Raw genomic sequence first — 24384 nt, forward strand, 5'->3', positions numbered from 1 at the left:
GTATTTACATAATGACATGGCTCCGGCATTACTTTTGGGAAATGTGTGCAAAATGTGTGTGATTAATGTATCCCCCAGAATGGTTTTGGATGAGTGTACAAAGCCAGTATTAGTGTGAAGGGATAGTCTGAAGGGAGTCTAGTGTTGTACAGTTGAGAAAATGCCCTGAAGATCTTCGAGCTGTGTAAACGTTTACACCAGGATGTCACTTTGAGCACTCTGGTGATGTGAACAAAAAAGTTGTGCTGAAAAGTCACAGCCAACCAATGTCGTGTGAACAATTCCCCGTAAAGATGTTAGTGTATTGACTTTCCAGGACTGATGCTTTTTGTCCAGGTCTTAATCAAAGTGCCCGCAGTGCACAAATAACTTCACAAGGCTTTGGAAATTAATGTGTTCCTTATTTATATGCTGCAGATGAAAATGGTTGAATGGGTTTGTGACAGATATTGTAAGAATCAGGCTTACAAACAAACAAGAGTTTGCCTTTGCCTACTTAATATAATTAACTCAGCAACAGGTAGTTGTGCTGAATGCTGTAGGCGGAAGTAAATTCTTCATTGGTTTTCAATTAGAGGCACTCTGTGTTTGAGAGGGAACAGCAATGGGGTTTTCTGCTTGGTGAGTTCCTTTTTTTATTATTGAAAAGTGAATGATTCTCATAACTGACAGCAATTATCAATTAATCGTTTGACAGAAAATTTATCAGCATCTATTTTAATAATTGTTTCATTTTTCAAGCAAAACCAAAGCCAGACATGTATATCTGTCTATATAATAGTAAATATGTTTTAATATTTTATCTTTTATCTAATCTTTTATATTTTGTATTTGATATTTTATAGTAAAATTGATTAACAGCAGATTAATTTATAACTAAAATAAATTGTTAGTTGCTGCACAGACTCAATGTAAATTTGCTGTTAGAGATGCCATACAATTTATACTGTGGTGGTTACGTTATAGGTTACCACTTTAATATATATGGGTGTGTTAAGCCATTATGAGCAAACTAATCACATCCCCATTGATCTCAGCTGTACTTGTTTTTTAATGCTAATTATCAGATGTTACAATACTAACATGCTAAACTGAGGTGGTGAACATGGTTTAAACCTTATACCTGCTTAACTTCAGTATCTTAACAATTGTCACTGTGAGCATGTTAGCCTGCTGATGTTAGCGTTTAGCTCAAAGCACAGCCTTGTTTTGATACTGTTATATACTGTAATACTCTAGCTATCTCAGTGCAAGTGAAAAAGCTGCAAGTGAGGAGGAAAATCAAAAACTGACAAAATTTGGGCACATGACTCTCATGTCTCAAGAGGTACCGTAATTCAGATGTGTCAGGAAACAACAGAAATAAATAGTTCCTCAAACATAAGTTACTTTACAGATATATACTCTATCAAAACCAAGCATCTAGTGAAGGTTGACAGTGTTTGAGCACCATTCTACCTGCATTCTTACCCATCAGGCCTGAGGTCTGGTATTGGCCTGTCTAGAGAGAGACGCTCACTGAGGTAGCCGTTATATCCATAGTACTGGAACATCTTCAGTGCCACCCGGCGGTTGTCTGGACTGAGCTCCTGACCCCAGTGAGCGAACAGCGACGAGTCAGAGAATGATGTGTCCGCCTGACCGTCCTCTCCCCTCGCTGGAGTCTCTAGGAGGCACAGGAAGACAAATAGCATGAATATTTGTCTAGGCCACAGCCTCTCAACCTACCGGCAAGGTTGTGCGTAAGGTGACATTTAAGGAACGTGGATAAATGATAGCGCTAATATAATCATTGTGATAAATGCTGTTTTCCTTGTGCTGTAATGTATGTTAGGAGGTGAAGGGTGGCCTGTTATTTAAAGAGACTGATTGGCTGTTCTTCAACAGAAACACATACACATGATGAGAAGCGCTGGTGTCCTTGAAGAAAAGATTCAGCCCCTTTGTTCTGTATCTGACATTGCTCTTTGACCTACGCAGAGAGGAGAAAGTGAAAGTAATTTCCCTAAAGGTATCGCTAGAGTAACACACACAAGCTTCCTTTAATAATTAATGAAGTGGTAATGTGTGATCATTTATAGAGTAAGTGAACCTTTTTCTATGAGTGTATCAGAATATTGTAAAAGGAAACTGAAGGGTTCAGAATGAGTGCAGTCCTGACTCATTTCATAGCTGAGCTGACAGCACTGAGAACTCACATTTAGTGTGACAAACAGTACATTACTGCTTGTGGTCCTTGTTGATAGACTCAGTTCATGTCCAGACTCCATAAAACATCGGTGGCATCTATTAGAAATTCTGTCCTGCTTCCAGTAGGATTAAATGCGCTTTAGAGGCAAACATCTGAGTGTGTGTAACAGTAACAGGAAGCTTTACCAACACTAGGTTTAAATTTTTACAGAATATAGGGAGGAAGATCAACTTTACATGATTACAGGTCTGTAGCTTTAAAATCTTGATTCGTGATTTTGTCTTCTGCAGATAGATTTTTTTGCACCATAAATAAAGACTAGTTCCCAGGTTTCTCGTTTAATACAGCCCTTTTATTGAATCCTAGTACCTTTTGGGACATTATACACGGGTTGAATAGTGTGCTACAGGCTGGTCTGAATATTTCAGAGCTTTATGTTTAGTGTTGAAAAGCACTGTGATATTTATGATCTGTGAAAACATGGGGTTGCAGGTTAGAGGTCGGCGGTGGTAACCCAGTGAAGATGAGAATGCCATTTCATGTACACTGAGAATGACAAAGTGACAAAGACTGTACACTGTATGATGCGTTGTCTCAGTATAGTATATAGAAACAATAACTTCAATTTATACACCCTATACTTCTAAACAAACAGCTTTCTAAGCAGTAGAACAAAGCCCTGAAAATAATTTGCTTAATAATAATTTACCTCATTGAAAAGGACTGAGTACAATTAAATTCCATGTCATGGATAATAATTGCATATTGTTAATTAAAGTGTCCTAATCAGCAGGAAATTGAATGTAATGAAAATTGGTGCTGGTATCATTTGTTAATAATTTAATTAAAAGAGAAGGCATCAGTCTCCTGCAGCATATTGAGGCTATATACAATATAAAAGAGACCAACAGCATTATAAAGCTTCACTATTTGAGGTTACTGCTGACAGGCTATCGGGAATGATTCTCAACCAAACAGACATAATAAACAGTTCTGTTTTCTTTTTCAGAGTAAAATGAAACGCAAGCTAGGAGAAGAGTGATAAAGAATGATTTCTTCTTTTAATGAATCTTATTTGTCATGGTGATGTTTTCTGCTGTTTCAAATGTGTCTCAAGTTTCAGAAGGAGATAAAAATGTTTAGCCTAACAAATGAAGACTGAGATAATTTTTTTAAATCTCCTCAAAGACCCAAGCAGAAGACAAGGTTAAGTGTGTGTGTGTGTGTGTGTGTGTGTGTGTGTGTGTGTGTGTGTGTGTGTGTGTGTGTGTGGTGGGGGGGGGGGGGGGGGGGGGGGTATATTGGGCAAGGTTAATATTTATGAGCAGATTGTTTTAACATACGAGTGACAAACAGTCAGCCAGAGCTAAGACGACAACAATATGGAAGAATGAATGGATTACATTAAGAACCTGAACAAAAAGAACTGCTTCTGAAAAAAGGTAGGAGCTTACCGTAAATGTCTTTGCAAGGTGAACAAAACTATTGTACCTGTAAAATTCAAACATGCAGTACAGTACAGTCTTCTGGTTATTAAGAGGACATGTTTATATTTACTTCAACAACGAGTCTGACCTTTACACAATTACTGGAAGAAGCTTTCAATGGCCTCTAGACATTTGGTGGTACCAACTTTCATTAAATACATCTGCTAAATATTCTTTAAAACAAAGTCCAAAGCTCTAAAAACCCACTGTACACTACCTGCTCAGCACCAAACAGCAGACAGACACAGTTAGAGACTAGCTGTTGAACATTGTGGAGCATCGAGCAGCTAAAGAGACCGATATTTCCAGAGAGCTAAAAGATTGAGTGAGTATTGGATTGCATTAACCTGGTGGACAGAAACACGACTGTAAATTAATGAACATGTTGTTATTCGTTTATCATTTTAAGGATGCAGGATGCAGGTATCTCTGCTGTAATGAAAGCCAGAGGACAATGTATCTCGGCAAGTATGCCTGTAGGCTCATTCATTCAACTGCTTGAGGTGGTGATTAATTAAGCCTACAGAGGCAGTTTCCCCAGCGGTGAATCCCTAAAGCAGCAGTTAGGTCAGGTTGGTGTTTGGACAAGGTAACCTTGGTAACTTGGTCCATTTAGTGTGTTGTTTTACTGGTGCACATACAGTAGATGATTGACAAAAACACGCAGAACAAAACTATTTCACAGTCACATGACATGATGGTTTTTCATCGAGCAGGTCATGTGACTTACTGGAACCTTGTTTGGAGAGTGGTTTCCTCTTGAGTACACATTCAGTCAAGTAACCTTGGTGCTAACTCAAGTAAAGCACAGCCAAGTACCTGAGGCTAAAAAACTGCTGTGTGTGTGTGTGTGTGTGTGTATGTGTGTGTATGTGTGTGTATGTGTTTGTAGGCAGGTAAGTATTCCCTAAGCTTCCCAGCAGCACTCCAGGCATGTGTGAAGTGCTGCACTTAGTGTGCTTCCATTGCGTGCACAGCAAGGCAACTGTGTTATAGCCGTCTGCTCCCATGGTCACAGGTCAGAGAGGCAGGAGGAAAGATATGTACATACAACATGTACGCACTCATTGTCGTTAACATAACTATAGAAACAAAATCGCTGGAGAACAAAATTCTCACTTAACAAAGAAGTCACTGAAAGAGAACAATAAACCCTCAGGTCCTACATGAACTTTTTAGAGGCACAGCAGCGCATGCTGAATTATTAAATTTGATCCCATAAAAGATAGTTCACAATGATGAAACTGCCCCACACCCGACTTTATCAAATTATATTTATTCACCCCCCTCCCTGCCTGTGGAGAGGAAGATGTTTAGAATTTCCAATGCAAATCAATATAATTTTTGATACCTCAGAAATAACGCTCTTCTATGCAGCGCTAACTCAAGGTGGTACAGATGTAGACTTTTGATAAAACTGCTGTAGGCCTGAATTTTTTTACCTGCCTCTCGATATTCTGTTTTACACTGGGAGGAAAGAGGGAAGCATTTGGCCATCGTAACAATTTTAGTGAAAATCAATAAAAGGGTAAAACCTCAGTTGATAGATCTTTAGTGTATACCAGATGCTGCACACCGTCAAAAGGACAGCTGGAGTCAGTTTACTAGAAATCATTAACCCTTAAAGGCATACCTCATGTCTTGAGAGCCTTTAGAGATTTAAGTTAAGTGTTTATTTATACATTTTATTTAATTAGAGAATTGATCCCTGCTATTCCCTCAAATTTTCATTTAATGTTTTGGTGTTTAGCCTACAGTGTTGAAAATCTTTGTTTTCTATATATTTTATAGGATTTATAGAGAGATATGTAAGTGTATTATTTTTCACATTCACAGTTACAGCAACATGATGGTGTTTAGTTATATTGCAGAGCAGTACTTCCTTTGATACTAAAGGGTTTTGATGACAGTTAATGAAAATAAAGGCATGTCTGAAGCAGCTGATTCTGTAGATTATAATATATAATATGCGCCAAGTGATCAGTCAAGTGTGCCTTCTATCAGGTATGTCAATCTCAGTTTTACACACAGGAACATGAATTATAAAGGGCAGCAAGCAAGTATACTGTTTACTGCACACTAAGTTTTGTTTCCATAGAGAACAATTCCAAGTATAAAACATTTCTTTGTATCGTTTACTACAGTCATGCTTTGAAGTGTATAAATTTTGATCTAAAGCACGGCTTACAAACAGTCAAACGTAAGGAAGAAAGTATATTCAGCATGATCTTAAGCACCATGGACAGCAGATGTTAAGAAGCTCTTAACGGCGTGTGCATGCACTCGTCCTTAAGTGCTGCTTTGGGACACGTGTGTAGAAAATGAATGGGGGCCATTTTCAGTAACCTATAACACTATACAATACATTTGTAAAAATAAACAAGAAATTGCTCCAGTGAAAGGTATCACTACATAAATATGTTTTTGGCAGATTATCATTGTTAGTACTTAAGTTTCCTTTTATTTTGTAACTCATTCTGTGTTAAGTTACTAATGCGTCTCTAAAGACCTGAGGTATTTAGGAATATCAAAAAACAAACAAACATGAATTTAAGGGTATATAAACAGTCACATCATCTCTGAACAGCTTTAAATTGGGCTTGCATGTTGCCATACTCCCGAGTAAGCCAAATGCACTTCATATCTGTGTTTTGCCTCAATAATTCAGAGACTACTTGCATCCTGACTGAACTCTACGATACAGAACAACACAATCCTCAACATTACATACAGAGATAGAGTTACTTTGGGCAGCTCCTGCAGCTAATTGTAAAACTGACAAGTGAATATTGTTTTAATCAGATCGATTAAAAGATCCCTGCTTGACCTTGACACCAGACAACCATTTAAAAAGGAGTCTGTAGTTCGCTGTCTGTTCCACAGATTTCACTGTAAATACCCTTGAATTACAGGAGACAGTTTGCAATTTATCCTCAGTCATTTTACATCTAAAATAATGAGAGCGGAGCATGAAGCCACAACATCAAAAGCTGTGGTGCTGTCAAAAAATTCATTGTATATTCATTCTGACACTGACTGAGAGGCAGGAGACCTTGACGTAGACTTCGGTCTGTAAAAAACAACAAAAGAGTCTCATCATCCACATGAAAATTTCAGGACACACTGGTGTTTCTACAACTTGATATCAAAGAAGCTGTCAGCTAAAAGAGATCTAGTATTTTAAAAACTTTTCACATTTAAGGCAGTTTTGACAATATTGCAGAAAATCCCCTGCAAGCTGCCACATTTACCAGTTTTCCAAATGCATTTCCAGCAGAGCAGCTCAGGAATACACATCTTAACAGCTTCAGCTGTCAATCTTTGAGCTTCTTTTCCGGTCTTGCCATTTTAGAGAAACTTATAATCAATAATTTATTGTCTTACTTGAATAATAATATAATTATGATGTTGCTAAATATTTTGAGTGTTCCAATACAACTATATTCTCAAACAACCTAGATATTTTTTTAAAAAGTAGATCGCTCTGGTTTAGTTCTCCACTTTTGCAGGTCACACTTTGACAGCTATCAAGGTCTAGGGGTATCCAGGATGTAACATAAATGTGTGGCTTCCCACTCTTCCCATTCCCAAGCAATGCCAGAACAAATTAAATACAATTTATCAGTTTTTATTAGCTTCAGAGATGAGCAGTGCCCAAAACAGCTGCTGTTATCCAGGTGACCAATCAGGAGGTAGCAATCAGCTCTGCAGGACCAATCCAGTGTACCCACCTGTTCTCCATTACCTGCATACACACACACTCTAAGGGAGGAGACAGCTGACAGTGCAGGGTGAGATAACAAATAACAAAATATGACCCCAGGGTCATAACATAGCAAAGATCACATTAGGTGACAATTCAATAATATTGTTTATCTACTGTCAGTGGAATCGTTATATGAACATATTGTCTTACAAAATGTCTTACAAACACAGATTGTTTTACAAAATCCTGTTGTTGTCCAATTTAATTTCTAATTATACCATATCAAGCAGCCCTAATTACTTCTTTATGCTCTACAGCACATATTACATGTGTTTTTCTCTGAGGTCCTTTCATCTGTACAATACTTTTTAGTCTGTGTATTGTTCCCCCTGGTCACGAAATTTAGAAATAAAGTTCACAAATTACATTTACTGTAGTAGTCAACAAAGAGATGTCTCAAATGGTATTACAGTTACATTACATTATAATGGTCTGTAAATATTAAAATGGTAAAGAATTATGTAGTCGTCTGTATGTCAGATAGCAGCAGTAAATCAAAGGCAACAGGACTTTCTGGTATGTTTTGAAGTTGTTTCACTTATTCAAAAGCCACCGGAATTACTGAATGGAACAAAAAAAAAAATCCCAGACACGCAAGGTTGAATGACTAGGAACATAGATATCTGCCACCATAACTCACTTCAAACCAACGCCCCAGAACCTTAAAGTGGTCATAGTAAGCTCATTTTCAGGTTCATCATTTTATTTAGGGGTTGTACCAGAACAGGTTTACATGGTTTCATTTTCAAAAAACACCATATTTTTTGTCATACTGCACATTGCTGCAGCTCCTCTTTCCACCCTGTGTGTTGAACACTTCATTTTAGCTATGGAATGATGCATCTAACCTCTACAAGATCTTTGTTGGGAGTTGCACATGCGCAGTACCTAGTTAAAGACAACTAACCAATCAGAAGCAGAGTAGGGCGGGTCCTGAAAAGCCGGTAAACACGGCTTCGGTTCAGCTGTATATGTTCCCCTTACCAACTTAGCAACATAGACTGGAGCAAGAGTTTCAGAGTGGTGAGTAATTAATCTGTAACACATGTATCTTTCATCCATAACTTTATAACTGAGCTCTGTCTCTACATCACAATAACAACTTTATGTCCATTGACTGCCTGGAGGGTAGCTAGTGTTTGGAAGGGAGAGGAGAGGCAGCAGGCGGACGTCGTGACACTGTGTGCTGCAGCTCAGTGTGTTTTTCCACCGGTGTTTTTGAGGGCTTGTCGGATTAGCAGCATGTTATGGGTTTTTTTTTTAACTTCACGTGTTAGCAGGTGAAAAGACAGATGCTATTGTGTTTCAGTTCAGACGCACTGACTGCTCTTATCTTACAGCAACATGAAGAAGGTCAGTCATGGTTTCATCTCTTTATGATTGATCTTGTTCTGTTCCTGCTTTTACCATTTTAGTTGCAGGTTGTAAGAAATATTGCTGGTTGGCTCCTAACAGAAGCTAAATGACACAATCACATTACTCCTGTTTTATCATCTTTGCACTGGTAGCCTCTAAGGTTTTAAATCAATTTAAAGATTTAATTGATCACGGCATCGCCTTGTCCCAAATCATCTCAGGTCGTCCCAAGAGTCAGGCCGCGAGAGTCTCAGATCTTCAGGAAACAACCTCCCGGCTCATTCATAGTCTAGACAAAGAAACTGAGGGGAACTGGGGCTTCAGTGCATAAGCTCTTTTTCATATCTGTGTATGCTGCCACTATTTACTATATTGTTATTGCACTCTCTAGAAATGGAAAATTAAACTAAAAAACAAAACATGTTGTTGATGTGTGAGCATACTTAAATGTAAATATTCTTCAAACCAGACAAAATGAGGATAAACAAAAAGAACAGACAGCCAATCCCTCAGTTATGGATTCAGCACCACTGTACAGGATTTAGTATTTACTGCAATTATGAATAGAGCAGTATCCATTACACACATTACTATTGGTTTGATGACAGGAACTTTCTGTAGTACTTTCTGAGTTTTGTAACTACAGCAATAGTTGTTGTTTTGGAGATAATTACTACATGAACCTATATATTCTATATTGTGCCAAGGCCTGAAATCTGTAAAGCATTTGCTTAAGAGAACATACCGAAATACAGGGTATTAATAAGGCTTCACACATTTTTCACAAGTTTCGGTTTTATAAGATGACACCTGTGCTTGTGACAAGATGTGTTTAATTGCTACTCAAATCACATTAACTTTAAAGCTACAATTTTTCGTTTATATTAATATACAGTGGGTCAAAAGAATATGTGTAATGTGAAAATTGTTGCTTATGGTGACACACCTGCAGATAATTGTCACCTGACTCTACCTCTGTGGAACATTTTAGAGTTTTTCAGTTCATTGCTTCCTCATGTTTCCTTCCCACAAGTTTACTATTTTGTTTCACTCTCACCGCTCTCATCATCCGCTTCTCCTGCAGCAAATCCACTGTACACCACCTGGCCAGCACACTAAGTTAGTGGCTAGCTGTTAAACGTTGTGGAACATCTCTCTCAGGAGTTGGTGGAGAACAAAACATAGCTAAAAGTGAGTGATCATGAGTGAGCACTCATCGAGTGGCTCAAAAAGCGTCTCCAAATAAATGCTTATATGTTGCTTTTTGTCTGCTGGATTTGTAAGTAGGTGTACATCCAGGAAAACTTTATAAGACAATAGCATGTCACTGTTGTGTTTAAATCCTGTTACAATGACCCTAACTTGCCCTCAAAAAAGCAGGTTTAATAAACTGCCTGCTTAAAATTGCTTGTCAATAGTGTAAAAAAATACAAAACAGGATAATAAACTGTGAGTGAGCTGTATTGTAGAAGTATGTATTTGTTACTTATAAAATGACTCAACCCAATTTTCCTACGCACTGATGTAAAAGTGTATTATGAAGAAGACACTTGTGTTTGCAGAACAACGCAGCTGTTACACACTGACCGTGATCAGCTGTGCATACTTATACAGCACAGATTATACTATGTTATTCCTCCTCTCTCTCTAGAAGTCCTCTCTTTCCTGACAGTAAATACAGCTAATAACCAATTAGTCTGTTTACTAGGTCCACTGTATAGGTGCTGTATGGGCCCCAGAGGAGGGGGAAATTCTCTCATTAGGACGCATCAGTAGCTGGCACGTCACACTGACATTTCCTCTTGAAAGTAGAGAGGGGTGTGTGGCTTTGTCTTTGTTTTTTCCCCAAGAGGGGATACATGCAGTGGCAGGATTTAGGAGGAGGGTCATGTTTACTTGAAACGGCCTTTGTCATTGCTACCCCTTTTGTTCATTTCTCCTCATTAAAGCGTTGAAATCACCCGTGCCCTTCAGAAGGGTACAAAGGCTTTCTTTGTGCTTTTTCATCCTTTAGGAGAGAGATTCTCCTCTAAAAATTCAATGTCATTAATGCTGACAAATTCTGAGCAACTAGCTGCAATATTTTACTTCATATGAACAACAGCAGATATTATGAGACAGTGCCGACATTATTGGATTTCAAGCTCTGGACATTTTGCTCCCGTGCCATATTTCTCATTCCCACTGTTCAACTTGAAACGCTGGATCCAACTTGAAACGCTGGATTTGTTATTCCATTAAATTCAGTCATCTGAGATGCCTTTTCTATAACCCCCTATCAGATCTGACTTCCTCAGCACTAAGTCTGTGAAAATGCTTCTTCACTGTATCTTTTCACTGTTTCATCAAGTTTTAACTGTGCCCTGAGTTTAACATCATTTGTCCTTTACAGGGGGCTGTTTTCTTTATAAACTGGAGTCTGGGGTATATCCCTGTCTCAGAAAAGCACTCATCAGTGTACAATATAAATCAAAAATATTTCAGAGCGTTCACCTGTGAGCAGAAAATTAAACTGATGTGGCCTAAGGCATAGAAAGATACAGGGTGAAGAATGCCATTAATCTATCACTTAGGACATTGATTTTTCTGAGCCTATATCAGTTATTTACTAGCAATGATGTTTTAAAGAATAACCCCATGAATTCTTCAACCAAGACCTATTTTTCCTAAAATTTTCAATCAGAACAATTTGCTGCTTTTGGAGCCGAGTTTCAGGGCACTCAGTAACACAGTAGAAATATAAGAGAGCTGCACACCCTGGCAAGCTAGAGTACAATTAAGAAGAAATTGATGAAATTTTGTGCTGACTGAAAAATGAACAATGTTGAAATCACTGTTGAGATTTTCAAATAGTTGAAAAAAGAAGTCACAAAACAAAAAGAACATCCTGAAAAAAATACAAGTAGAAGAAGAACAGAGGTCTTAAAATATTTCAGCATCCCTTATGAACTAAATATACTGAACAAAATTATAAACACAACACTTTTGTTTTTGCCCCCATTCATCATGAGCTGAACTCAAAGATCTAAGACTTTCTCTATGTACACAGGCCTATTTCTCTCAAATATTGTTCACAAATCTGTCAAAATCTGTGTTAATGAGCACTTCTACTTTGCAGAGATAATCCATCAAACTCATGCATGTCTGCATAACATTTTCTGCCAATCCATCTAATTAGTTAAGATATTTCAGTCTGGACTAAAATGGTGGACGAACCGACCACCTGACATAACCATCTATAGAGTCATCCATGCAAATGTGGTTAAAAACCAAAATGTTTGTGTTTGCATGTGCTTGTGTGACACCAAGTGAAAACCACAGAAATGACACCTTTTGTATCTTTTGGCTTTTTTTCAGGATGGCGATCAGATTTAAATTCAGGAGGAAACAGTTCCCCCTCCTGATCCATCAGATTAAACTACAGGCTTTAGCAAATACACACTTGGCTGAGGAACAGTACATGAATCAAAATCAAAGCAGCCAATTCATTTAATTAAAAAATATATGTTCTAAAGAGCAACACGTCAAGGTATGTGAATGATCATAATTTACCTCACCTTTGGTTTTACAGAAGGGCTAAATGTGTACCACAGAGGGCCAATATAGTTCTCAGAGAATTTCTTTTCTTCAATATTTTACTATTTGATGCCTTTCTAGCAATGTTAATCATTCAAGCCAAGCTGTACAATAATGTTAACTTACAATGGCACACTCCAAGAAGAGATTTCTTTTAATGAATAGGAAAAGATCTTAAGATGTGCAAAGGTTTCTGACATACAGTGTTTAACATTTCACTGAAAAGTAGTAACAGAAACAAAACACTGTGCAGTTTGTCCTTTTCTTCCCCGCTTCACGTAGAAAGTATTAATGAAGTCTACATGGATTTGGATGGCAGACATAGACATCGAGTATTTTATTTTATGTTTTGTTTTTGATCATGGGCTCTGTGGATGGCTGGTATGGGGCATATATCAATTATTCAGTTGGAGAGCTCCTTGATTTTTCACTCGAGGAGTTTTGAGGGAAATAAGGCACAGGTCAATTAACAACCAGAGTTATTGTGAGAGTCTCTATTCAAAAAGCTGATCATCTCTTCAAGGGTTTGGACTGAGGTTTTGAATGTGAATCTCCTCTGATGGAAGAGATGAAAACAGGACCGAGCATGCCCAAATGTACCATTCACACTCTTTATACTACCATGAATAGGAACTGAACAAGACAACGTTTGATTGAGTTTCCTGTTGTAACATCTTTGATACATCAGTACACAACCAGATTACAGTCAGCTGTATGCAGTAACCTGATTTCTGAAACGCATGAGACACCCGGCTTCTCTAATCAGTTTAGGGGATTAGAGGAACCTGGTTTCTTCTAGCCATGTATACGCGTAAATGGGTTTCTAATTGGCTTTTTAAATGTACACAAGTGCTTGACAAAGACTTTAACCTGTAGTAGAAGTATATATGTGACAACAGTGTGGCAGGATGCAGCCTTGTGATTAAAAGCATTCAATCAAATGTCAAACTAAACCAAAAAGTATCCTCTAGATGTCCAAATAAGTCAGTTTCCACCTCTGAACAGACAACTATTATGTATAATTTGGACACATTTGCACTGTAAGAGACAGCTGTGCACTCCAACTACAGAGCGTGTTCACTAACTGCACCATCAACCCCCCGACACACACACCAACCCTGTCTCCTAGAAATCACATTTATGTAGGCCTACTCCTAACTTGCAACAACAAATATGTTTTGAATGTGATGCCACGTGGATTATATTTTGTATCCAAAAGTTGTGAAATGTTGAAATTGAACATATTTGCAAATCGTTCCCGGACAACGTATTTTATTTCTCTTTCAACAATATCCGCTCATAGCAACTAAAGCATTATTAAACTTTTTTTGTAATTATGTTTAAGCACTCACAGCAAATCAACAGTGCCTTCAGGCAGTTTACTTTATTAATATTTAACAAAAACCACAATCTTTCCCGAACCTGAAGTATAAGATATGAACCCCCACCCACAGAATTTAGGAGATGGCATTACGTGTCATTGTTGCAGGTAATGTAAAAAAAAGTAAGCCACTCTTCTAAAATAAGGTCGGAAAAAATCTGATTACTGACCTGTTGCATGTCTACACAGATTTTTACTAACCAGGTTACTATTGTGGTAAAAGCAATGTCTGATTTCCTGCGTAACCCAGTTTCTCAGGGTAACCTGGTTTCTGGTGTCCACGTAAACATACTGACTAATGTTGAGAAACAACTAAATCCAAGATTAAATTTGGGGGGTTTCATCTGCAAACATTTGATCCCACCTTACATCTCCAACTCAAATGGATGAAGGAGCTCAAATTGTTAACTGTAAAGAGCCAACATCAGTTTCTAAACCAAAATAAGATTACATTTTATTGATCCTGGAGGACATTAGTTTGGGGAAATGTGTGTTGCTTGCCACGAATGTGTACTTTCCTGCTTGTTGGCTGCCTTTGACACAGGTATCAGCAAAGCCTGCCCATCCCTCAAAACATCCCTATCAAAGGATGAAAGTGGAGTTTTCTGTCTCAAATGCTGCAAAATCTGACATAAAAAAGTTGACATAAAACCCTCAAGACACATGAAACCTTTTGTTTGGAAATGTTTTGATAAAGTATAAAGCATAGTGGCCATTTGTGCATTTCTGGGAAGTCAAAGCTGGAAAAAGATATCTCTTTAACACAAATGAATGCGTTAAAGAGACAATGCTGGTGGTTAAACCAAGCAGAGCTAATAGTAGAAACGCTCACAAGAAAGTGAAGTAAGAGAAAATGAGACAAATGCTGGAGAGTAGAAATGGACTCATGGGGTAGAATATGTTCAGACAAATAATGGTCAAGCTCTTAAGGTTTGATAACTGACTATCTATTTTCAACATCTACAAATCAGCCGAAGGCCTGGACAACGATATCAATCAAAATTTCTCCATTTCTGTTCAGAGGAGGAGAAATGACCTGCGGGTCAAACTGCAGAGCTGCCTGTGGAGGAGGGATAAAACCAGCTTGAAATGTGATAAAACTTGTTGTCAAACCCAGGAGCCACAAAATTCAACCAAAAAACCACAACAACAACAAAAAAACACATGCAGACCTCTTCTTATTTATTTTCTCATTTAATTTAATAATTTATTCAAATTATAAATTTACTTCATTGGTTATATATTGGGCGGCACGGTGGTGCAGTGGTTAGCATTGTCGCCTCACAGCAAGAAGGTCGCGCGTTCCAACCCCAGTTACTCCGGCCTTTCTGTGTGGAGCTTGCATGTTCTCCCCGTGTCTGCGTGGGTTCTCTCCGGGTGCTCCAGCTTCCTCCCACCGTCCAAAGACATGCAGGCTAGGTTAAGTGGTGTCTCTAAAATTGTTCTTAGGTGTGAGTGGTTGTTTGTCTATGTGTGGCTCTGCAATGGACTGGCGACCTGTCCAGGGTGTACCCTGCCTTGCGCCCAATGTCAGCTGGGATTGGCTCCAGCCCCCCCGATGTATGGATGGATGGTTATATATTGGGCGGTGCAGTGGTTAGCACTGTCACCTCACAGCAAGAAGGTCACGGATTCCAACCCCAGTTACTCCGGCCTTTCTATGTGGAGTTGCATGTTCTCCCCGTGTCTGCGTGGGTTCTCTCTGGGTGCTCCGGCTTTCTCCCACCGTCCAAAGACATGCGGACTAGGTTAATTGGCCCTAAATTGTCCTTAGATGTGAGTGGTTGTTGATGGACTGGGTGTAGCCTACCTTTCGCCCGATGTCAGCTGAGATTGTCTCCAGCCCCCCACGACCCTGTACACAGGATAAGCGATTGACGATGGATGGATGGTTATACATTTCCCTATTATGGAGAAGCTTATCATTTAAATCCCCTGAACTTTGATTTGTTTCAACAAGGTCCAAATGTAGCTACTTTTTCACTCCAACCAAACACTTCATCAACTAGCGTGGTGTTGCACATCCATATTTGAACGGTCACACAGACACCAACAACATGAATATATTCATGTTTATTTTATCAAAAGGTCTTCCTCTTCTTTGTCGGCCATTTCCAACTACATTGATCTGAAACAAGATAAGAATCACTTTATATGCAGCATCCATATCAGCTCCATTTCTGAAATCTATTTTGCTGACAGTATGCTGTGTCTGTTATTTTATAGCTTATGGAGACAAAACACAGTCATATTCCTCCTTGTTGACATCTGCCACATTTAATTTACTTATTTGATGTTCGCCCTTGCCTTTATTGGAGAGATTTGTTAATAAGCCGTTTGACGTTTCTTTTTAGCTCATCAGTGGGTTTTTTTTTTTTATCTCCCCTTCCCTGTTTTATCACTTTCTTGTAGAAATAAACACGTGATCCTGTAAATTAAAAGCTGTGGAAAAGACAGAATCATCCACTGAAGAATAGGAAACGGAATCCACTTAAGTTAAATTAAACATTTAACATTAAAAAAACATTTTAAAAAAAGCTTTTCACAACAGGTACAGTTTATGTTGAAAGTTTTAAAGGTCAGTATTGGTATATCATCACTTCTTTTACTTGTTCTGTTTTGTTTTGTGCTTGAGGGTGCACATGTCAATAAATCAGATGGTGCAGTGATTAGTGAGAAACAAATCTCAGCAGTGTCGAGCCTTGATGACATGATTGTCAACAACTTTACAACAGTGCTCCATTGTCAGTGGATATGCCAATTTCTATACAACCATGCACTGCCGATTTGTGAGGTTAAAAAAGCAGAGTAGGGATAAAACACACAGTAAAAAAACAACAAGTCTAAAATTAAAGATAAAGAATCTGGTGGAAATAAAATGCATTTCATTATCATATGTGTCATTAACCTCAGTCAAATAAAATCTCATAGCCCAGATGCAAGTATGAACCGACATGCTCATTCATGAGGAAATGGAGAAAAATAGCCTGAGGCGGACTTCATTTGCAAAACCAGCTGGCTAAATGTGTTGCACCTTTCACATCCCCCGTTAAGGGTGAAGAAACAAGCTAAAGGCCAGTAATGAGGCTTACCAAGCCTCTAGTGAAAAAAGGCTGCCAGTGATAAACAACGGCTGTAGGCCCTGTTAAGAGTTTATCTTATTCGGAGGAAGAATGCACACTAACCATGTTAAAGTTTAGGTGAAGTTTTATATTCACCTCACTTCTTTTGTAAGAAAATAGAAATTATAATGATACTGCATCTACGGAAGAGGATGAAACAGTTTTTGAACATGTCTGACATCTGAGAGCCGGCGTTGTTAGGAGATGTGCTTTAATCGCATCGTGGTGCGTTACTGAGAGGAGCATGTCATAACTCCTGTATATCCTTCGAACATTGAAAGAAAACATTTTTTTCCAGCAGGCCCACATAGCAATGATTATGTACTCGTTATAAGATTCAACATTTGCGTGTCTCTTTCATGGGTCCAGTTGTAGTGATGGCAAATTAAGCCTAGTTCATGCTACACGATTTTAATCCCGATTTGCCTGTCGCCAGTCGTTATATGTGAACTACTCAATGACGCATCAAAACTTCTCCCCAACACATTTCTGAAACATCGCCGACGTCTGCCAGATATCTAGCATGCCAAGTCGGCCGACTTGACATCCACATCCAGCTAGTGAGAGCAGGCAGCTGGCAGAGGAAAACACTTTTTACTCTCCTCCAGCTCTCTCTGTAACTCAGACAATCCCTGCTACCTGCGTGTGCTAATCTATTCTTTGTCTTTATAATTGCTATCTTTATAATAACAAACAACAGCTGTTCCATGTGTAGGTTCGAGCAAGTTGCGTAGTCTGAGCATGGCTATCGGCCAACGCTGAAAGTCTTGTAGTCTGCACAAGCCTTTACCAGACTGAACTCACAGCAACGGCTACTTGTGAAAACTCTGTATAGCAATCAAATTACCATAACCACATTGGCAGCTCCCAAAAAACTTTTTTTTTGTTTTTGCAGAAAAACAAAACTTTCTTCTTTTCAATAATTATCATTTAATTTAAAATGAGTACAAGTGTCAGAACAAACACCACGTATATATATGTACAAATATTATGATACAATATTTGCATCATCCTCAAATACACCAAAGAGAACACAATGCCACTGTTGTCTTCACAGCACAGAAAAGGTAGCTTCGTGTTTTGGCTGTGTGCAGCCCCAGGCAAGGAACGGCGAACTGTTTCAGCACACCACCCAAATTGAACCCACCAACCAACAGTAATATGTTCTTCAGTATATCAGCCTGTAGAGCCGCAGTGATCGCTAGCAAGCCCGCGAGTCCATGTGTTGAACCTGAGGCTCCTGATTCAGAGTGACTGGCAAAGCGAGATCACAGTACAGAAATCTGAAGGTTTAGTCGCTCTGTGTTTCAGTTCTGTAATCAGAGTATAGCAGATGTTCTCTAACGCTTCACACATCCCTTTGAAAAAAAGCCTTGTTTTACATCCTGCCTGTACTCATGCTATCATGACTCATGACTGCTACAAAATGTATAGGTTGCGGGAGAATTTTATCTGACATTAACTCCTACAACATAATGAGATGTATAATTAACTCAAAAACTCTGTGCTGTGTTGCAAAAAGCGAAGCAGCCCAGTCCTTATCACCGCACAGCAGATGCCCCACAAAAGCACATGACAGGGGAGTTTTTGCACAGTGCTGGTTTGCACCTCAAGCCAGGCAAACTGAATGGCTCCTGGCTGGTAGTTGATGGCAGCCACTGCCCTCTGTACCCGCCTGACAAAGTAGTGGCTGACAGCTGTATCATGTCGTGTCAGAACACCAAATCAAGATCAAGTTGTGTTATTTGAATGGATCTTCTTTCTTATCACCCAAAATAATTTGACTAATACACAAGGGGTAAATTAACCTGTGACCACATGTTGCAGGACCACATGCACTGCACAGTACACACACTTCTGACAGCAACAAATGCATCAAGTCTACCTTCAGAGGACTACAGATGGTAACTGAAAGTGCTGTAAAGAAATCATTCTGGAGCTTTGACACACCAACTGTTGTTCTCCTCAGTGCCATATCCAGCTGAGACTTCATGCAAATACAAACCAAGCTCCTTAAAATGGGATCCGATCCACTTTTATGCTAAACATTTGCATTCTAGAGGCATTTGTGAATATTTGATGGCTTGCACTTGCAGCAGGAAGAGGCAGAGACAGGAAGTGGGGATGCAGGGGCAGAACCTGAGGCATCAACTGCTTCATAATATGACCAAAATTAGCTGTGTGCTCATAGCATTGTTAATTTAAAGCAAAGGGGGATTCAGAGAATAGTAGCATGTGTTCCTTTTTTTAACTTCTCTTCTTTCTTTATTTTTCTAATAGCCACTACATCCCTCATTATTTTTATTTAATGTAAATCTCTTTATCTTGAGTTTTTAAAGAGAGGTTTGTATGAGCTTTTAGCTTCCTATGTCTCCTGTGCAAGATTTTTGGGTGAAGAATTAAATTCATGTATATATAGTATGTTTGTATATATTTAAATCAATAAAAATACAAATAAATTAAAAAGAATCCATCAGATTTTGAAAGGCAGAACTAAAACTATGAAGTGATATCCTGTATATGTCATAGGAAAGCAGTATTTTAATAGGAAAAAATTGTTTTGTTTTGTTTTGTAGCAGCAGCAAAAATATAGAAACCACATAGGTAAATGTGTCTTAGTATTTAAAGGCCTTGCAGTAGAAAAATACTATTTATTGTTTTTAGGACAACAATGTTATCTGGTTGAAACAATTACACTCGGGCTGCAAGTGACGATTATTTTTATGATCGATTAATGTGACAAATACAAATACTGTCGCTCAATCATCTCCAAAGACTTTCTTTGGTTTACTGTCACAAAGGCCAAATCACATTTGAGAGGCAGGGACCAGAACATTTTTGTCATTTTTCCATGAAAATAACATGACATAACATGATTAATCAATTTTCAAAACTGCTGCAGATTAATTTTCTTTCTACTGACTAATCTACTAATCGACTAATTGTTTCAGCTCTAAATTACACATCTATACACCACAGCAAGCAAGTTCCAGACAAATAAACTCTTCGTACAGTAGCTACGCTTCCAGTTCATCATGAACATGAGGCATCTCACACTCGTGTCAGAAACAGCAGACGACCAGCAAGTTATGTAGAAACTTGTTCGCACATTTACCAGATACTAAGATGCTCTTTGACAGCAACCGTACAGAGTCTTACATGTTATCCTGTGCAGAAAAGGTTGAGTGACCAGAACTTCAGAACAAAACAGTTATTCTCTGGGATTTAAACCTTGAAATATTCATGAATCTCACTTTGGATGCCTATGTATAAACTTTAAGACAAGACAAAGGCAAAAGCACAGATAGCAGAAATCTCACAGTAATCCTCCTTAATACTTTCCCAATCATGATACTTCTCAAGTGCCACCATTTCTTCAATCATACTAGCATATAGGGATGAGCGATTATATATATATATATATGTGCACATAAATTTTCATTTTCTTGTGCTGTTTTCAATTTGGATGGAAGCTAGTGTTTATACATACAGCTTTTTAATTGGGCCTGTAATTAAGTGGGGCAGTGCAAGCTCAACTCACAAATGCACTCTGTACAGGCTTATAAAAACTGTACTGTACATGTAATACTAACATCGTCTGACTTCCTCTAGAGACATAAATCCTGTCCAAACAAGACATCATTTTTATTTTACAGATTACAAACCCAGCAGATTTACACAGGATGAAGAACACAAATAACCCCTTCAATTATTACAAATCACAGGAGGACCCCAAGTAATATTTGTCCTGAGTGAACAGAGCTTAGGTGTGATAAGCTGTGGAGATGGAAATTAACATTGGCGATGCGTTCAAGGACTCTTGGACATCTGAGGTTTAAAAGTCCCTCAACAGCAACCTTTTTAATGGAAGAAACATAACCACCATAACATCCATGCCTAATGTTTTTTTTTCCTGGATTTGAAATGCAGTGCTTTGTCGCAAATAACTACAGTACGAGATTCATCTATATCATCGGCGGATTAATGATGAGTGAAGGATGGGAAAATATATTTTGATAGAAGATCTAAATTATAGTTAGCTTTGATGAATCTCATTTTGAGGCTGCGGTAATTCACTCCTCTCTCATCGAGTCTCACCCTGTAATCCATCTCCCACGTCATAGCCTCACATCAGCAATGGCTGACTCAATAAAGACAAACTGAAAACTGACAGCTAAAGTCCACTGTCTCACAGAGTTTGACGGATCTGATGAGAGGAAAAAAATGCAGCTTCAATTTAATGAATGAAAAATGTTATTTCTGTTAACACAACTCTTGTAGTCAGGTTTAAGAGCTTAGTACAATTTTACTGAATTTATTGATGTTTCTGGTTGGGTTGTGAACAGATTGAGACTGCACACATGAAGTGCACAATATAAATTTGCCATGCAGGACTACATGGTGGTCCACATGGTTTATGAAGGCAAATCCAAGCAGCTGGCAGCTGGATGCACCAACACAGACCACGGCTTCATTTCTCAAAAGCATCTTTAGGGTACAATGATCGTAAAATCCATTTTACAAACCTTCTTAATCTTATAAGGTGTTATCACAAAAACATCATAAGTGAAAACACTCTTGTAGATTGTAGTGGCATGGTTGTTGGTGCCAAACGGGCTGGTTTGAATGTTTCAGAAACTGCTGATCTACTGGGATTTTAATGCACAACCATCTGTAGGGTTTACAGAGAATTGTCCAAAAAAGAGACAATATCCAGTGAGCGGCAGTTGTGTGGACAGAAATGATGTCAGAGGTCAGACGAGAATAGGCAGACTGGTTCAAGATGACAGAAAAGGCATCAGTAACTCAAATAACCACTCGTTGCAACCAACAAGGTATGCAGAATACCATCTCTGAAAGCACATCACGGTGAACCTTGAAGCAGATGGGCTACAGTAGCAGAAGACCACACTGGGTGCCACTCCTGTCACATTAGAACAGGAAACTGATTTGCACAAGCATTTGGGGTAAACAACATGAAACCATGGACCCATCCTGCCTTGTATCAGCCGAAAAATCTGCAGCAACTGTGTGATGTCAAGATGGAGCAAAGTCTCTGAAGAATGTTTCCAACACCTTGTTGAAAGTATGCCACAAAGAATTAAGGCAGATCTGAAGACAAAAGGGGGTCCAGCCTGGTTCTGACAAGGTGTACCTAACAAAGTGGCCGGTGAGTGTATATACAGCAGGGCTGATAAAGAAATGATGACAGACATACGCATTCCTCAAACTTAGAGGAACTGCCATGGCTTTATTATTATGGCAGCAAGCTGAAAGCTGTAGACTGTTTACTGCACATTTAGCTTCCAGTTTATGAACTGCAAATATAAAACGTTTTTTTGTCCTTTACAACACTTACACTTTGAGATGTATGAATTTTTAATATGAAGCACGGCTTACAGACAGTTAAACATGTTAAGTTACTTTAAAGGGAACTCAGCATCATCTTCAGCTCCACGGACAGACGACGTTAAGAAACTGTGCTTGCTCTTAAGTGCTGCTTTGGGAAATATGTGTACCAAACATTCATTTTATATCATAGAATCATTTGCAATCTACTGCAATTTGCAGTCTCATAATGTGGCAGTATTGGACGTATTGTATCCGCAGCTTCACCCAAAAATAGAAAATGGCTTTAGATGAAAACATTTTGTACGTAATAGCAAGGGTGTCTTTGAACCAGAGGACCCTTCCTCACTTACTGCCATTAAATATGAGAAAGAAAATTGCCAAGGAGGAGTAAGAAAATCTAAAACAACTGCTGACAGAACGCGTGAAGGAACAAAGCACTTCAATTTGTATCTACATCTGCTGCATTTACTGAAGCGCCATGATTTTGTATCATGGAGATGTGGCTTCTTAGGTTCAGAGGTAAAGGTTGAAAGCTGCTACAAAAGAGAATTATATAATTATGAGAAAGAACTGGATGGTAGAGCTTTTAAATTATTATTTATATAACAAATGGTGGATCTGTACACTTAAAAGGAAAAGATTCTGGTAAATACGCCTATTCGCTTTCTTGCCAAGAGTTAGATGTGAAGACTGATTCCGCTCTCATTTTTGTACGCTAATTAAGCCAGCAGTGGGTTAGCTTAACTTAGCACAAAGACAGGAAACAGGGGGAAACTGCTAACCTAGCTTTTTCCAAACAAAATCAGTAAACCAGTCAACCTCTAAAGCTCACTACTGAACACTAATAACATAATTTTTACGAGAGAGGGTTAGAAAGTTGAGCATTTATCAAGCTAATGATCCAGACATTTTTTCAGGAAAAAGGACTCCAATGGGATGCTCATGCTGCTGAAAGATGTACATTTAACAAACTGATAGTGTATCTGAAATGTGATCCTGTGTTTCTTTGAGACCTTTTGTCCCCTACTGGTCAAAAACAATTTTATGCAGAATATTTATTGTGCTTCTATAACCGGCTCCAGTGAAGTTGAAAACAATATATCACGGTTTATCAGAGCATGCAGATAAATGGCTTGTTGTCAACTTGAGCTGTGATGTAAATCTCATAGAGTCAAATATAAACCAGATATCTGTCTTACTTACAGCGGTTGTTTTCATATTTTTGTTGTGGCCTCAGAATTTCAGTGGGGAAAAAATACACAGAGAACATTTGCAATAGTGAACTGATCTATTTAGTGGAAATTGTCAGGGGACGACCTTAGAATCGACACTTGTAAGAGGCTTTTACACGTCCAATTTATTCTCTTCATGAGGATTTTGCCCTCTGGAGTAAGAATAATTAATTGTTTTCATTACTAAACATTCTCCAGTGCATTCCCTGTATTTCAATAACTTCTCGATTTATTGAATTTACCACCCAGAATATCCACCCATTTTATATTCACACTCGTCAACCCAGACTCTCGCTCTCTCACCATCTGCATTGCTGCCTGCAGGCTGAAAACTGCAAGTGCTGACAGATGAATCAGACTTGTAATAAATCTAAAGCAGTGTTTATAGAGACATTACAATAATTTCATATCTATCAATTATGAAGAAAAGATTCTTCTCTTTACTCTTTTCAACGAATGCCAAGGCCTGTGAAGTCGTATAACTGTACAGTGATGAATTCACAAAAACCTTTGATGCGGTTGTGCTATTCTAAGCATGCAGCTCTCTGTCTCTCTAAATGTGCCCAGTGTCCTACCTGGCTGCTTACTGAATAAGTCATGAAATTATGCCAAACTAGCCAGACTAAAATATTCTCCCAAAATATATTTATTTTTGACACCAACGTCATGTAGTGTTTTTATGTTAAACAGCTTCAAAAATATCTTGATGGTATACTGACTTGTAATGCGCCATAATGAATGTTGTCTCTATCATTGCCTCTCTGGCCCGGAGCACTTGGAATTGGGACTATGTAACACTGAAATCCCAGGCAGGACATCTATCGCGTGAACAGCATAATGCTTAACATCACCTCAACACACCAACAAAACTCTTTAGAAAGCAAGCTATAAGAGAAGCAACAAGTACATAATGTAAGCTCT

General features: G+C 38.5%; 1 protein-coding gene across 2 annotated transcripts in view; it reads right to left on the reverse strand.

Annotated features, from left to right (window-relative positions):
• The window catches only part of galnt18b (UDP-N-acetyl-alpha-D-galactosamine:polypeptide N-acetylgalactosaminyltransferase 18b), an 84428-nt gene that overhangs the window by 53062 nt on the left and 6982 nt on the right, over window positions 1–24384 (reverse strand). For both annotated transcript variants that reach the window (XM_046033639.1, XM_046033638.1), the window contains exon 2: window positions 1471–1666. In XM_046033639.1, coding sequence (XP_045889595.1) covers window positions 1471–1666 — 196 coding nt within the window. The remainder of the gene's footprint in view (window positions 1–1470; window positions 1667–24384) is intronic.

The sequence above is a fragment of the Micropterus dolomieu genome, linkage group LG20 (assembly GCF_021292245.1).
Source record: "Micropterus dolomieu isolate WLL.071019.BEF.003 ecotype Adirondacks linkage group LG20, ASM2129224v1, whole genome shotgun sequence".
NCBI classification, from domain to species: domain Eukaryota; kingdom Metazoa; phylum Chordata; class Actinopteri; order Centrarchiformes; family Centrarchidae; genus Micropterus; species Micropterus dolomieu.